Raw genomic sequence first — 17,875 nt, 5'->3', positions numbered from 1 at the left:
GAATAAAGAAAACAATGATAGGTTATGAATGGCAGCAGAACCAGATGCCTTATAAATAATAATCATATAATTCTATTTCTTTAGTTGTGTACCTCCCATTTAATCACACCACCACTTGCTCTTCATCTTGCAAAACTTTTTCTTACGGAATATATTCCCTTATCTTTTTTTCCTCCATATTCTTCTAAATAAATTCCCTACACACACACAATTAATATATAAAAATATACTACCTCTTGTCTTAATTATAAGAGCTAGTTGACCAATTTGAAGAGATTAAGGAAAGAAGTTAAGTTAGTTATTTGTCATAAATAGGTGTTATCTTTCTTAAAATATCCTTACTAATCAAGTGTATTAGCTAAAACCAAGGTTGTCAAACTTGCGAGTTTAAACAAATTCGTGAGAATGATATAAACTCGGATCGTAAACTCGAATCGTAAGAATTTACTTTTATTAATAAACTAGTATTAAAAATATATAATCAAATAATTAATATATAAAAAAATGAGAACAGTTTCATTTAAATATATTTTAAATTTAAATAATTGAAATTATATCCATCAATGTTTATAATTTATCACATTCAACCAAAAAATTTCTATAAAATTCATACATAAAGTCACTAAATATAATCAAATTCAAAAATTTAGTACGAGTTTAAGAGCGAGTTAACATGATTTTGTAAGTTTAAAACGTAAAAACAACAAACTCGATAAGTGAACTCATAAGTTTAATCAAATTTACAGTTATCACGAGTTTAAGAGTGAATTGATACAATTTTGTTGGCTGAAAACGTAAAAATATTAAACTCAAAAAGTCAACTAGCGAGTTTCATAATAGTGGCTAAAACTACCATTATTATAGGATTATTTTTGAAAAAATACATAAATATTAAAGACAAGGTGGAATTGGGTCTTATATTTTGGACCAAAATAAAAGTCAAACGAGATCCTATAAATATTAAAGACAAGGTGGAATTGGGTCTTATATTTAGGACCAAAATAAAAGTCAAACGAGATCGTATATTAAGAACCAAAGGTAATATTCCATTAATATATATATATCTATGTATGTATGTATGATGCATGCTTGAACTTAATCAAATTTAAGAATAATCACTTTCTCGAACATGTACGTTTTCACGAGGCTAGAAATCCATTATACACAAGATCAAGGTGTTTATCCTGTTAATTAATTAATTAATATATAAAAATACAGCATGCACTTTAACTTTTTTTCCTTATCCATCCTTCAGGAATCAGAATTCATCACTAGCTAAATTTAGTATTCTTTTTAGATTCAAATGAGCGAAAAATCTCACTTAACTGTTCTCCCGTGCACAGATATGGAGGAGAGACAAAGAAATCACAAAATAAAACAATAGAGTGAATTATACAATTTTTTTACAAATTTTGTTGACATTAGCATATTCGTCCTTGATTCTTAAAATCTACATATTAAAAATAGAAAAGATGTCTATGTAATTTTATTGAAATTTAATAGAGGTGTCTTGTAAAAAAATTTAAGTGTGATGTAATTTACTATTCATTTTCAACAAAGACATCTAGATTTTAAAATAGATAAAATCCATAGAATTTAGTTTTGTTTTTTTTAATGTAAAAAATTTGATAAATGAGATTCGTTTCGTTCACTTCGATTTGAAGGACCTGTGCATATATAACGAGCGCGTTGTGCAATTGTGAGCCTACAGTGTACGCATAGAAATAATGGGGAATGAAAACTCCACCCCAGTCTTAAAGCCACCTGAAAAGAACACGAAAGATGGGAAACAAGGTCATCATCAAAACTTAAAGCCACCTGAAGCTGGGAGTCTCCCAAAAAACCTTCAAGACATACTGAAGGAAGCTGACTTTCCCATCGACAAGTCTTCCACGGTCAAGCTCTACGACCAGCTTTATTCTTCTGGCCTCTTTTTATCCCACAAGACCAAGGCAAGTCCCTGCCCACCTAATCGATGACTTCAATTATAAATTCGTTGTCTCAGTTCCAGCTAGTTTCTTTAGAACTTGAATGTCTGGTTAATTTCACCCAAAAAACAACTTACTACACTGATACACACACACAAACATGATGATTTGCAGAAATTCTGGATGAACAAGAAGTCGAATTGCAACTGTTTCATGCTGTATGCAAGGGCACTTTCAATCACTTGGGGAGAAGATCATCGCTATTGGAAATGGATACAACTCCAAGAATCAAGGTACACACAATACACAAACAAGCATATTTCTCTCTCCCACAGGCACAGTTTAAAACAGGGTCAAAGTACAAATTTATTCTGGAAGTTTTCAATCAGACACGTTAGGCAACTAAGTTTTTTTAATGCAAATTTGTCCTGAAAATTTAAAATAGCAACAATATTGTCTTCCACCATTAAATTTTAACAGTCAATGTCATTATTTTAATCGTCAACGTTAATTTTTTAACGGTAGAGTGTAACATTGCTGACAAATGTTTCAAGGGAAAAAACACCCTAACCTTTTAAAATATATGCACCAACTATATAATATAAATAAACCCTGATTTAGTTGGCAAAAGAAAAAAGGCCCTGATTTAAGTAATGAGAGCAATGAGGTGTGGTGTTGCAGTGGGACAATGATAGAGGCAGCTGAATTGAAAAGAGTGTGTTGGCTAGAAGTGCATGGGAGGTTAGACACAAGGAAGCTGACACCAGGAGTTATGTATCAAGTATGCTTTCATGTGATGCTGAAAGACCCAGCACAGGGCTGGGAGGTTCCTGTGAATGTCAGGCTTGTGCTGCCAGGAGGGAAGAGGCAAGAACACAAGGAGAATTTGATCAGCAAGATGAGAGTGCAGTGGATGGAGATTCCAGTAGGGCAATTTGTAGCACCAACTCATGATGAAGGAGGAGAAATGGAATTCTCTTTGTATGAAATTGAAGGTGGGGCTTGGAAACAAGGCCTTGTCATCAAAGGAGTCTCCATCAAACCTAATCCCAATGACTACAGAATTTCTCCGGATTGATGCAAATCATGCACTATGACAGGTCATCTGGTACTGTTCTAGAGTAAAATAAAAACTGATCGTGGAGTTTTATGTACTAGTTTTAGCTTATATATAATTTGGTACTGTTCTAGAGTATCATAAAACTCATCGTAGAGTTTTATGTACTAGTTTCAGCTTATATATAATCTGGTACTGTTCTAGAGTAAAATAAAAATTGATCGTGGAGTTTATGTACTAGTTTCAGCTTATATATAATCTGGTACTGTTCTAGAGTATAATAAAACTGATCGTAGAGTTTTATGTACTAGTTTCAGCTTATATATATATATATTGAGATGCTTATGGAATACTACCTCCGATCCTAATTATAAGAGCCAGTTGACTAGTTTGAAAAGATTAAGAAAGTAAGTTGAGTTAGTTATTTGTCCTAAGTAGGTGTTGTCTTTCCTAAAATATCCTTGCTAATCAAGTGTATTGACTAGAACTATTATTGTTAAAAGAGCTACTTTGGAAAAAAATTTATAAATATGAGAGACAAAATATTTTGGGATCTTATATTTAGGTCTAAAACAAAAGTCAAACAGAATCTTATATTAAAAATCGGAGGTAACAGTATAGAACAAAGTGGATTGCAGCATGGCTCACAAAATTAGTGTTGTGATTCTAATTTGGCTAGGTAAACCCTGATTCAAATTTTAACTAATGTTTTGGTCTATGTGATGAATTCCAATGTTGTTTATAATATGGGCGGAGGGAGTATTACTTTTGATATCTTTTATATTTTATATCAAGTATTAATAAAATATATTGACGATGGAATTAAAACTTATGAATTCCGAGCACCATTTAAACTTGGGGAGATAAGGAATAAAGATAACAATGATAGATTATGAATGGCAGTAGAACCAGATGCCTTATAAATAATATAATTTTATTTCTTTAGTTGTGTATCTCCCATTTAATCACACCACCACTTGCTCTTCATCTTTCAAAACTTGTTCTTACGGAATATATTCCTTTATCTTTTTTCCCTCCATATTCTTCTAAATTCCCTACACACACGCACAATTAATATACAAAAATATATTCCATTGATATATATATATATATATATTTTGTGTGTGTGTGACGCATGCTTGAACTTGTCAAATTTGAGAATAATTACTTTCTCGAACATGTACGTTTTCATGAGGCTAGAAATCCATTATACACAAGATCAAGGTGTTTATCCCATCAATTAATTAATTAATATAAAAAAAATACAGCATGCACTTGAACTTTTTTTTTCCTTGTACATCCCATCAATTTAAAATGAATAGGACATTGCAAGTTTTCAAAAATATAGTTGATTGATACTGTTCTAATTATAAGACCTCGTTTTTAAATTATAAATGAGGTTTTATAATTAGGACCGAAAGTAGTACTCCCTTCGTCCCATTTTATAAGCAACAACTGCTATCTCCCTCTTCTCCCTAAATATAAGCAACATTTACAAGTTGTCTTAAATTTTTGCAGCAAATTTCATATTTTACCCCTATTAATTACTTATTCATACTCAATCTATTTATTATCTCATTTTTCAAAATATCATCTTTCCAGCACACATTCTTTGTCTTACATAATTCTTTTTATTATAATAATTTTCTTATTATCTCTTTTATATTTTCTCCCCCAGTAAATAAGGACATTTTAGTGAAAGAACTTCTAATTTTTACACATTTATTGTCTTTAACAAATTTTAACTAACATTTTGATATATGTGATGAACTCCAATATTGTTTATAATATGGGACGGAGGGAGTATTACTTTCCATAACTTTTATAATTTATATCAAGTGATAATAAAATATATTGACGATGGAATTAAAACATATGAATTCCGAGCACCATTTAAACTTGGGAGATAAGGAATAAAGAGAACAATAATAGGTTATGAATGGCAGTAAAACCAGATACCTTATAAATAATATAATTTTATTTCTTTAGTTGCATATCTCCCATTTAGTCACACCACCACTTGCTCTTCATCTCTCAAAACTTTTTCTTTCGGAATATATTCCTTTATCTCTTTTCCCTCCATATTCTTCTAAATAAATTCCCTACACACGCACAATTAATATATAAAAATATATTCCATTGATATACATTTGAGAAGAATCACTTTCTCGAACATGTACGTTTTCATGAGGCTAGAAGTCCATTATACACAAGATCAAGGTGTTTATCCCATTAATTAATTAATTAATATAAAAGAAATACAGCATGCACTTGAACTTTTTTTTTCCTTGTACATCCTTCAGTAATCAGAATTCATCATTAACTAAATTTATTATTTTTTCAGATTCAAATAAGTGAAAAATCTCACTTAACTGTTCTCCCGTGAACATATATGGGGGAGAGACGAAGAAATCACAAAATAAAACAAAAGAGTAAATTATACGATTTTTTTTACAAATTTTGTTGACATCAGTATATTTGTCCTTGATTCTTAAAATCTACATATTAAAAATAGAAAAGATGTCTATGTAATTTTATTAAAATTTAATAGAGGTGTCTTGCAAAAAAATAAAAAAACTAAGCGTGGTGTAATTTACTATTCATTTTCAATGACATCTTGACTTGAAAATAGATAAAATCCATAGAATTTAGTTTTTTTTTTTTAATGTAAAAATTTTGTAAATTAGATCCGTTTAGTTCACTTCGATTTCAAGGACTTGCGCATATATGAGGAGTGCGATATGGAATTGTGAGCCTATATTTTACGCATAGAAAAACTGCAATAATGGGGAATATGTTTGGTTCATCATCACCGCCGCGGTCACGGCCAACGCCACCGCCGCCCCCGCCGCCTCCACCGCTGCCACCCGAACAATTACCACCACCACCAGCTTTTATATGAAATTGAAGGTAGGGCTTGGAAACAAGGCCTTGTCATCAAAGGAGTCTCCATCAAACCTAATCCCAATGACTACAGAATTTCTCTGGATTGATGTAAATCACGCACTTTGACAGGTCATCTGGTACTGCTCTAGAGTATAATAAAACTGATCGTAGAGTTTTATGTACCAGTTTCAGCTTACATGTATGTGTGTGTGTGTGTCGAGATGCTTATGGAATAGTACAGAACAAAGTGGATTGCAGCATGGCTCACAAAATTAGTGTTGTGATTCTAATTTGGCCAGATAAACCCTGATTCAATACAGTACACCTGTGCAGAGATTTTATGAAACTCAAATTTCAGCAGATCTCACAAAATTTTTCTTTTGGAGCGGAAGTATGTTCATTCAGGCGTACTAGTAATTACTAATTTTACAGAAAAGCTGGAGGGTTTGTAAATACGAAAGAAACAAGAAGAAGAAAAGAAAGAATAGAACAAAGTCACGTAACTTGTAAATAATTAGAAAATTTTCGCCCATGCGATGCACAGACCAGAGCATTTGATTAGATATTAAATTCTAATAAATTACATTATTTTAGATAGCTGAAAGTCTTTTTTTTTTTATAGTAATATTATTATTTTTTATTTATTCAAATGAGATTTAAATTAGAGGTGTGGAATTTAGGGTGAACATGTGAAAACTCAAAATTCAAAATTAATTAATTATTTTTCTATTTAAGTCTCCAATTGACATACTATTTAATAATGATGCTTTCCATTTAATTCAATATATTCAAATTTCAATTAAAATATTATTCAAATTTAAAATTAATCATTAATTTCTTCATTTGAGCCTCTAATTGAAATCTCATTTAATAATGATGCTATCCATTTAATTCAATATGCCCAAATCTCAATCAAAATATTATTTAAATCTAATTAATTAAATATATTTAGATCTTATAATGTCATACCCGACTCATTTTAAAATGAATCGGGTATTGCAAGTTTTCAAGAATATAGTTGATTGATACTGTTCTAATTATAAAATCTCGTTTGTAAACTACAATTGATGTTTTATAATTAGGACTGAAAGTAATATTACTTTCTATATCTTTTATATTTTATATCAAGTGATAATAAAATATACTCGCGATGGAATTAAAACTTTTGAATTGAGAGCACCTTTTAAACTTGGGAGATAAGGAATAAAGAAAACAATGATAGGTTATGAATGGCAGCAGAACCAGATGCCTTATAAATAATAATCGTATAATTCTATTTCTTTAGTTGTGTACCTCCCATTTAATCACATCACCACTTGCTCTTCATCTTGCAAAACTTTTTCTTATGGAATATATTCCCTTATCTTTTTTCCCTCCATATTCTTCTAAATAAATTCCCTACACACACACAATTAATGTATAAAAATATACTACCTCTGGTCCTAATTATAAGAGCTAGTTGACTAATTTGAAGAGATTAAGGAAAGAAGTTAAGTTAGTTATTTGTCATAAATAGGTGTTATCTTTCTTAAAATATCCTTACTAATCAAGTGTATTAGCTAAAACCAAGGTTGTCAAACTCGCGAGTTTAAACAAATTCGTGAGAATGATATAAACTCGGATCGTAAACTCAAATCGTAAGAATTTACTTTTATTAATAAACTAGTATTAAAAGTATATAATCAAATAATTAATATATAAAAAATGAGAATAGTTTCATTTAAATATATTTTAAATTTAAATAATTGAAATTATATCCATCAATGTTTATAATTTATCACATTCAACCAAAAAATTTCTATAAAATTCATATATAAAGTCACTAAATATAATCAAATTCAAAAATTTAGTACGAGTTTAAGAACGAGTTAACATGATTTTGTAATTTTAAAACGTAAAAACAACAAACTCGATAAGTGAACTCATAAGTTTAATCAAATTTACAGTTATCACGAGTTTAAAAATGAATCGATACAATTTTGTTGGCTGAAAATGTAAAAATATTAAACTCAGAAAGTCAACTAGCGAGTTTGATAATAGTGGCTAAAACTACCATTATTATAAGGACTATTTTCGAAAAAAATACATAAATATTAAAGACAAGGTAGAATTGGGTCTTATATTTAGGATCAAAATAAAAGTCAAACGAGATCCTATATTAAGGACCAAAGGTAGTATTCCATTATATATATATATATATATATGTATGTATGTATGATGCATGCTTGAACAATATGTATGTATGTATGTATGTATGATGCATGCTTGAACTTAATCAAATTTAAGAATAATCACTTTCTCGAACATGTACGTTTTCACTGGGCTAGAAATCTATTATACACAAGATCAAGGTGTTTGTTAATTAATTAATTAATATATAAAAATACAGCATGCACTTTAACTTTTTTTCCTTGCCCATCCTTCAGGAATCAGAATTCATCACTAGCTAAATTTAGTATTTTTTTTAGATTCAAATGAGTGAAAAATCTCACTTAACTATTCTCCCGTGCACAGATATGGAGGAGAGACAAAGAAATCACAAAATAAAACAATAGAGTGAATTATACAATTTTTTTACAAATTTTGCTGACATTAGTATATTCGTCCTTGATTCTTAAAATCTACATATTAAAAATAGAAAAGATGCCTATGTAATTTCATTGAAATTTAATAGAGGTGTCTTGCAAAAAAATTTAAGTGTGATGTAATTTACTATTCATTTTCAACAAAGACATCTAGAATTTAAAATAGATAAAATCCATAGAATTTGATTTTTTTTAAATGTAAAAAATTTGATAAATGAGATCCGTTTAGTTCACTTCGATTTGAAGGACCTGTGCATATATAACGAGCGCGTTGTGGAATAGTGAGCCTATAGTGTACGCATAGAAATAATGGGGAATAAAAACTTCATCCCAGCTCCACCGCAGCCACCACCTCCACCAGCTGTGGCCGGTCAGAGAAGAGAAGCTCCTCCACCACCTCCAGCTGCAGTGGCCAGTCAAAGAAGAGAAGCTCCTCCACCACCATCGCCACAAGCGGCCACTCAAGTAAGAGAGAGAAAACCCTCAGAAATAGAGAACAAGAGGGAAAAAGAAGCTGAAAAGAACACGAAAGATGGGAAACAAGGTCATCATCAAAACTTAAAGCCACCTGAAGCTGGGAGTCTCCCAAAAAACCTTCAAGACATACTGAAGGAAGCTGACTTTCCCATCGACAAGTCTTCCACGGTCAAGCTCTACGACCAGCTTTATTCTTCTGGCCTCTTTTTATCCCACAAGACCAAGGCAAGTCCCTGCCCACCTAATCGATGACTTCAATTATAAATTCGTTGTCTCAGTTCCAGCTAGTTTCTTTAGAACTTGAATGTCTGGTTAATTTCACCCAAAAAACAACTTACTACACTGATACACACACACAAACATGATGATTTGCAGAAATTCTGGATGAACAAGAAGTCGAATTGCAACTGTTTCATGCTGTATGCAAGGGCACTTTCAATCACTTGGGGAGAAGATCATCGCTATTGGAAATGGATACAACTCCAAGAATCAAGGTACACACAATACACAAACAAGCATATTTCTCTCTCCCACAGGCACAGTTTAAAACAGGGTCAAAGTACAAATTTATTCTGGAAGTTTTCAATCAGACACGTTAGGCAACTAAGTTTTTTTAATGCAAATTTGTCCTGAAAATTTAAAATAGCAACAATATTGTCTTCCACCATTAAATTTTAACAGTCAATGTCATTATTTTAATCGTCAACGTTAATTTTTTAACGGTAGAGTGTAACATTGCTGACAAATGTTTCAAGGGAAAAAACACCCTAACCTTTTAAAATATATGCACCAACTATATAATATAAATAAACCCTGATTTAGTTGGCAAAAGAAAAAAGGCCCTGATTTAAGTAATGAGAGCAATGAGGTGTGGTGTTGCAGTGGGACAATGATAGAGGCAGCTGAATTGAAAAGAGTGTGTTGGCTAGAAGTGCATGGGAGGTTAGACACAAGGAAGCTGACACCAGGAGTTATGTATCAAGTATGCTTTCATGTGATGCTGAAAGACCCAGCACAGGGCTGGGAGGTTCCTGTGAATGTCAGGCTTGTGCTGCCAGGAGGGAAGAGGCAAGAACACAAGGAGAATTTGATCAGCAAGATGAGAGTGCAGTGGATGGAGATTCCAGTAGGGCAATTTGTAGCACCAACTCATGATGAAGGAGGAGAAATGGAATTCTCTTTGTATGAAATTGAAGGTGGGGCTTGGAAACAAGGCCTTGTCATCAAAGGAGTCTCCATCAAACCTAATCCCAATGACTACAGAATTTCTCCGGATTGATGCAAATCATGCACTATGACAGGTCATCTGGTACTGTTCTAGAGTAAAATAAAAACTGATCGTGGAGTTTTATGTACTAGTTTTAGCTTATATATAATTTGGTACTGTTCTAGAGTATCATAAAACTCATCGTAGAGTTTTATGTACTAGTTTCAGCTTATATATAATCTGGTACTGTTCTAGAGTAAAATAAAAATTGATCGTGGAGTTTATGTACTAGTTCAGCTTATATATAATCTGGTACTGTTCTAGAGTATAATAAAACTGATCGTAGAGTTTTATGTACTAGTTTCAGCTTATATATATATATATTGAGATGCTTATGGAATACTACCTCCGATCCTAATTATAAGAGCCAGTTGACTAGTTTGAAAAGATTAAGAAAGTAAGTTGAGTTAGTTATTTGTCCTAAGTAGGTGTTGTCTTTCCTAAAATATCCTTGCTAATCAAGTGTATTGACTAGAACTATTATTGTTAAAAGAGCTACTTTGGAAAAAAATTTATAAATATGAGAGACAAAATATTTTGGGATCTTATATTTAGGTCTAAAACAAAAGTCAAACAGAATCTTATATTAAAAATCGGAGGTAACAGTATAGAACAAAGTGGATTGCAGCATGGCTCACAAAATTAGTGTTGTGATTCTAATTTGGCTAGGTAAACCCTGATTCAAATTTTAACTAATGTTTTGGTCTATGTGATGAATTCCAATGTTGTTTATAATATGGGCGGAGGGAGTATTACTTTTGATATCTTTTATATTTTATATCAAGTATTAATAAAATATATTGACGATGGAATTAAAACTTATGAATTCCGAGCACCATTTAAACTTGGGGAGATAAGGAATAAAGATAACAATGATAGATTATGAATGGCAGTAGAACCAGATGCCTTATAAATAATATAATTTTATTTCTTTAGTTGTGTATCTCCCATTTAATCACACCACCACTTGCTCTTCATCTTTCAAAACTTGTTCTTACGGAATATATTCCTTTATCTTTTTTCCCTCCATATTCTTCTAAATTCCCTACACACACGCACAATTAATATACAAAAATATATTCCATTGATATATATATATATATATATATTTTGTGTGTGTGTGACGCATGCTTGAACTTGTCAAATTTGAGAATAATTACTTTCTCGAACATGTACGTTTTCATGAGGCTAGAAATCCATTATACACAAGATCAAGGTGTTTATCCCATCAATTAATTAATTAATATAAAAAAAATACAGCATGCACTTGAACTTTTTTTTTCCTTGTACATCCCATCAATTTAAAATGAATAGGACATTGCAAGTTTTCAAAAATATAGTTGATTGATACTGTTCTAATTATAAGACCTCGTTTTTAAATTATAAATGAGGTTTTATAATTAGGACCGAAAGTAGTACTCCCTTCGTCCCATTTTATAAGCAACAACTGCTATCTCCCTCTTCTCCCTAAATATAAGCAACATTTACAAGTTGTCTTAAATTTTTGCAGCAAATTTCATATTTTACCCCTATTAATTACTTATTCATACTCAATCTATTTATTATCTCATTTTTCAAAATATCATCTTTCCAGCACACATTCTTTGTCTTACATAATTCTTTTTATTATAATAATTTTCTTATTATCTCTTTTATATTTTCTCCCCAGTAAATAAGGACATTTTAGTGAAAGAACTTCTAATTTTACACATTTATTGTCTTAACAAATTTTAACTAACATTTTGATATATGTGATGAACTCCAATATTGTTTATAATATGGGACGGAGGGAGTATTACTTTCCATAACTTTTATAATTTATATCAAGTGATAATAAAATATATTGACGATGGAATTAAAACATATGAATTCCGAGCACCATTTAAACTTGGGAGATAAGGAATAAAGAGAACAATAATAGGTTATGAATGGCAGTAAAACCAGATACCTTATAAATAATATAATTTTATTTCTTTAGTTGCATATCTCCCATTTAGTCACACCACCACTTGCTCTTCATCTCTCAAAACTTTTTCTTTCGGAATATATTCCTTTATCTCTTTTCCCTCCATATTCTTCTAAATAAATTCCCTACACACGCACAATTAATATATAAAAATATATTCCATTGATATACATTTGAGAAGAATCACTTTCTCGAACATGTACGTTTTCATGAGGCTAGAAGTCCATTATACACAAGATCAAGGTGTTTATCCCATTAATTAATTAATTAATATAAAAGAAATACAGCATGCACTTGAACTTTTTTTTCCTTGTACATCCTTCAGTAATCAGAATTCATCATTAACTAAATTTATTATTTTTTCAGATTCAAATAAGTGAAAAATCTCACTTAACTGTTCTCCCGTGAACATATATGGGGGAGAGACGAAGAAATCACAAAATAAAACAAAAGAGTAAATTATACGATTTTTTTTACAAATTTTGTTGACATCAGTATATTTGTCCTTGATTCTTAAAATCTACATATTAAAAATAGAAAAGATGTCTATGTAATTTTATTAAAATTTAATAGAGGTGTCTTGCAAAAAAATAAAAAAACTAAGCGTGGTGTAATTTACTATTCATTTTCAATGACATCTTGACTTGAAAATAGATAAAATCCATAGAATTTAGTTTTGTTTTTTTTTAATGTAAAAATTTTGTAAATTAGATCCGTTTAGTTCACTTCGATTTCAAGGACTTGCGCATATATGAGGAGTGCGATATGGAATTGTGAGCCTATATTTTACGCATAGAAAAACTGCAATAATGGGGAATATGTTTGGTTCATCATCACCGCCGCGGTCACGGCCAACGCCACCGCCGCCCCCGCCGCCTCCACCGCTGCCACCCGAACAATTACCACCACCACCAGCTTTTATATGAAATTGAAGGTAGGGCTTGGAAACAAGGCCTTGTCATCAAAGGAGTCTCCATCAAACCTAATCCCAATGACTACAGAATTTCTCTGGATTGATGTAAATCACGCACTTTGACAGGTCATCTGGTACTGCTCTAGAGTATAATAAAACTGATCGTAGAGTTTTATGTACCAGTTTCAGCTTACATGTATGTGTGTGTGTGTGTCGAGATGCTTATGGAATAGTACAGAACAAAGTGGATTGCAGCATGGCTCACAAAATTAGTGTTGTGATTCTAATTTGGCCAGATAAACCCTGATTCAATACAGTACACCTGTGCAGAGATTTTATGAAACTCAAATTTCAGCAGATCTCACAAAATTTTTCTTTTGGAGCGGAAGTATGTTCATTCAGGCGTACTAGTAATTACTAATTTTACAGAAAAGCTGGAGGGTTTGTAAATACGAAAGAAACAAGAAGAAGAAAAGAAAGAATAGAACAAAGTCACGTAACTTGTAAATAATTAGAAAATTTTCGCCCATGCGATGCACAGACCAGAGCATTTGATTAGATATTAAATTCTAATAAATTACATTATTTTAGATAGCTGAAAGTCTTTTTTTTTTATAGTAATATTATTATTTTTTATTTATTCAAATGAGATTTAAATTAGAGGTGTGGAATTTAGGGTGAACATGTGAAAACTCAAAATTCAAAATTAATTAATTATTTTTCTATTTAAGTCTCCAATTGACATACTATTTAATAATGATGCTTTCCATTTAATTCAATATATTCAAATTTCAATTAAAATATTATTCAAATTTAAAATTAATCATTAATTTCTTCATTTGAGCCTCTAATTGAAATCTCATTTAATAATGATGCTATCCATTTAATTCAATATGCCCAAATCTCAATCAAAATATTATTTAAATCTAATTAATTAAATATATTTAGATCTTATAATGTCATACCCGACTCATTTTAAAATGAATCGGGTATTGCAAGTTTTCAAGAATATAGTTGATTGATACTGTTCTAATTATAAAATCTCGTTTGTAAACTACAATTGATGTTTTATAATTAGGACTGAAAGTAATATTACTTTCTATATCTTTTATATTTTATATCAAGTGATAATAAAATATACTCGCGATGGAATTAAAACTTTTGAATTGAGAGCACCTTTTAAACTTGGGAGATAAGGAATAAAGAAAACAATGATAGGTTATGAATGGCAGCAGAACCAGATGCCTTATAAATAATAATCGTATAATTCTATTTCTTTAGTTGTGTACCTCCCATTTAATCACATCACCACTTGCTCTTCATCTTGCAAAACTTTTTCTTATGGAATATATTCCCTTATCTTTTTTCCCTCCATATTCTTCTAAATAAATTCCCTACACACACACAATTAATGTATAAAAATATACTACCTCTGGTCCTAATTATAAGAGCTAGTTGACTAATTTGAAGAGATTAAGGAAAGAAGTTAAGTTAGTTATTTGTCATAAATAGGTGTTATCTTTCTTAAAATATCCTTACTAATCAAGTGTATTAGCTAAAACCAAGGTTGTCAAACTCGCGAGTTTAAACAAATTCGTGAGAATGATATAAACTCGGATCGTAAACTCAAATCGTAAGAATTTACTTTTATTAATAAACTAGTATTAAAAGTATATAATCAAATAATTAATATATAAAAAATGAGAATAGTTTCATTTAAATATATTTTAAATTTAAATAATTGAAATTATATCCATCAATGTTTATAATTTATCACATTCAACCAAAAATTTCTATAAAATTCATATATAAAGTCACTAAATATAATCAAATTCAAAAATTTAGTACGAGTTTAAGAACGAGTTAACATGATTTTGTAATTTTAAAACGTAAAAACAACAAACTCGATAAGTGAACTCATAAGTTTAATCAAATTTACAGTTATCACGAGTTTAAAAATGAATCGATACAATTTTGTTGGCTGAAAATGTAAAAATATTAAACTCAGAAAGTCAACTAGCGAGTTTGATAATAGTGGCTAAAACTACCATTATTATAAGGACTATTTTCGAAAAAAATACATAAATATTAAAGACAAGGTAGAATTGGGTCTTATATTTAGGATCAAAATAAAAGTCAAACGAGATCCTATATTAAGGACCAAAGGTAGTATTCCATTAATATATATATATATATATATGTATGTATGTATGATGCATGCTTGAACAATATGTATGTATGTATGTATGTATGATGCATGCTTGAACTTAATCAAATTTAAGAATAATCACTTTCTCGAACATGTACGTTTTCACTGGGCTAGAAATCTATTATACACAAGATCAAGGTGTTTGTTAATTAATTAATTAATATATAAAAATACAGCATGCACTTTAACTTTTTTTCCTTGCCCATCCTTCAGGAATCAGAATTCATCACTAGCTAAATTTAGTATTTTTTTTAGATTCAAATGAGTGAAAAATCTCACTTAACTATTCTCCCGTGCACAGATATGGAGGAGAGACAAAGAAATCACAAAATAAAACAATAGAGTGAATTATACAATTTTTTTACAAATTTTGCTGACATTAGTATATTCGTCCTTGATTCTTAAAATCTACATATTAAAAATAGAAAAGATGCCTATGTAATTTCATTGAAATTTAATAGAGGTGTCTTGCAAAAAAAATTTAAGTGTGATGTAATTTACTATTCATTTTCAACAAAGACATCTAGAATTTAAAATAGATAAAATCCATAGAATTTGATTTTTTTTTAAATGTAAAAAATTTGATAAATGAGATCCGTTTAGTTCACTTCGATTTGAAGGACCTGTGCATATATAACGAGCGCGTTGTGGAATAGTGAGCCTATAGTGTACGCATAGAAATAATGGGGAATAAAAACTTCATCCCAGCTCCACCGCAGCCACCACCTCCACCAGCTGTGGCCGGTCAGAGAAGAGAAGCTCCTCCACCACCTCCAGCTGCAGTGGCCAGTCAAAGAAGAGAAGCTCCTCCACCACCATCGCCACAAGCGGCCACTCAAGTAAGAGAGAGAAAACCCTCAGAAATAGAGAACAAGAGGGAAAAAGAAGCTGAAAAGAACACGAAAGATGGGAAACAAGGTCATCATCAAAACTTAAAGCCACCTGAAGCTGGGAGTCTCCCAAAAAACCTTCAAGACATACTGAAGGAAGCTGACTTTCCCATCGACAAGTCTTCCACGGTCAAGCTCTACGACCAGCTTTATTCTTCTGGCCTCTTTTTATCCCACAAGACCAAGGCAAGTCCCTGCCCACCTAATCGATGACTTCAATTATAAATTCGTTGTCTCAGTTCCAGCTAGTTTCTTTAGAACTTGAATGTCTGGTTAATTTCACCCAAAAAACAACTTACTACACTGATACACACACACAAACATGATGATTTGCAGAAATTCTGGATGAACAAGAAGTCGAATTGCAACTGTTTCATGCTGTATGCAAGGGCACTTTCAATCACTTGGGGAGAAGATCATCGCTATTGGAAATGGATACAACTCCAAGAATCAAGGTACACACAATACACAAACAAGCATATTTCTCTCTCCCACAGGCACAGTTTAAAACAGGGTCAAAGTACAAATTTATTCTGGAAGTTTTCAATCAGACACGTTAGGCAACTAAGTTTTTTTAATGCAAATTTGTCCTGAAAATTTAAAATAGCAACAATATTGTCTTCCACCATTAAATTTTAACAGTCAATGTCATTATTTTAATCGTCAACGTTAATTTTTTAACGGTAGAGTGTAACATTGCTGACAAATGTTTCAAGGGAAAAAACACCCTAACCTTTTAAAATATATGCACCAACTATATAATATAAATAAACCCTGATTTAGTTGGCAAAAGAAAAAAGGCCCTGATTTAAGTAATGAGAGCAATGAGGTGTGGTGTTGCAGTGGGACAATGATAGAGGCAGCTGAATTGAAAAGAGTGTGTTGGCTAGAAGTGCATGGGAGGTTAGACACAAGGAAGCTGACACCAGGAGTTATGTATCAAGTATGCTTTCATGTGATGCTGAAAGACCCAGCACAGGGCTGGGAGGTTCCTGTGAATGTCAGGCTTGTGCTGCCAGGAGGGAAGAGGCAAGAACACAAGGAGAATTTGATCAGCAAGATGAGAGTGCAGTGGATGGAGATTCCAGTAGGGCAATTTGTAGCACCAACTCATGATGAAGGAGGAGAAATGGAATTCTCTTTGTATGAAATTGAAGGTGGGGCTTGGAAACAAGGCCTTGTCATCAAAGGAGTCTCCATCAAACCTAATCCCAATGACTACAGAATTTCTCCGGATTGATGCAAATCATGCACTATGACAGGTCATCTGGTACTGTTCTAGAGTAAAATAAAAACTGATCGTGGAGTTTTATGTACTAGTTTTAGCTTATATATAATTTGGTACTGTTCTAGAGTATCATAAAACTCATCGTAGAGTTTTATGTACTAGTTTCAGCTTATATATAATCTGGTACTGTTCTAGAGTAAAATAAAAATTGATCGTGGAGTTTATGTACTAGTTTCAGCTTATATATAATCTGGTACTGTTCTAGAGTATAATAAAACTGATCGTAGAGTTTTATGTACTAGTTTCAGCTTATATATATATATATTGAGATGCTTATGGAATACTACCTCCGATCCTAATTATAAGAGCCAGTTGACTAGTTTGAAAAGATTAAGAAAGTAAGTTGAGTTAGTTATTTGTCCTAAGTAGGTGTTGTCTTTCCTAAAATATCCTTGCTAATCAAGTGTAT

General features: G+C 31.4%; 3 protein-coding genes across 4 annotated transcripts; all 3 read left to right on the top strand.

Moving 5' to 3' along the window:
• Positions 1–1,712: 1,712 nt before the first annotated feature.
• Positions 1,713–3,295, top strand: LOC114718196 (uncharacterized protein PHLOEM PROTEIN 2-LIKE A4). Of its 2 annotated transcripts, XR_003737797.1 has the most exons (4): positions 1,713–1,952; positions 2,103–2,221; positions 2,610–3,072; positions 3,144–3,295. XR_003737797.1 is itself a non-coding variant. In XM_028903450.1 (3 exons), the coding sequence occupies exons 1-3, from the start codon at positions 1,728–1,730 to the stop codon at positions 3,004–3,006; spliced, it is 741 nt and encodes a 246-aa protein (XP_028759283.1). In that variant the 5' UTR covers positions 1,713–1,727; the 3' UTR covers positions 3,007–3,114. The 2 variants fall into 2 exon arrangements, 1 of the variants encoding a protein (XP_028759283.1); XM_028903450.1 differs by lacking the exon at positions 3,144–3,295 and having other exon boundaries at positions 2,610–3,114.
• Positions 3,296–8,765: 5,470 nt separating this feature from the next.
• Positions 8,766–10,321, top strand: LOC114718187 (protein PHLOEM PROTEIN 2-LIKE A1-like). The gene is made up of 3 exons (XM_028903440.1): positions 8,766–9,158; positions 9,309–9,427; positions 9,816–10,321. The coding sequence occupies exons 1-3, from the start codon at positions 8,766–8,768 to the stop codon at positions 10,210–10,212; spliced, it is 909 nt and encodes a 302-aa protein (XP_028759273.1). The 3' UTR covers positions 10,213–10,321.
• Positions 10,322–15,971: 5,650 nt separating this feature from the next.
• LOC114718186 (protein PHLOEM PROTEIN 2-LIKE A1-like) lies at positions 15,972–17,527 on the top strand. The gene is made up of 3 exons (XM_028903438.1): positions 15,972–16,364; positions 16,515–16,633; positions 17,022–17,527. The coding sequence occupies exons 1-3, from the start codon at positions 15,972–15,974 to the stop codon at positions 17,416–17,418; spliced, it is 909 nt and encodes a 302-aa protein (XP_028759271.1). The 3' UTR covers positions 17,419–17,527.
• Positions 17,528–17,875: the final 348 nt, after the last annotated feature.

The sequence above is a fragment of the Neltuma alba genome, unplaced genomic scaffold (genome assembly GCF_004799145.2).
Source record: "Neltuma alba isolate B1F8T4 unplaced genomic scaffold, ASM479914v2 tig00011820_pilon, whole genome shotgun sequence".
In the NCBI taxonomy this organism is placed as follows: Eukaryota; Viridiplantae; Streptophyta; class Magnoliopsida; order Fabales; family Fabaceae; genus Neltuma; species Neltuma alba.
This window is presented reverse-complemented; position numbering and strand designations above follow the sequence as displayed.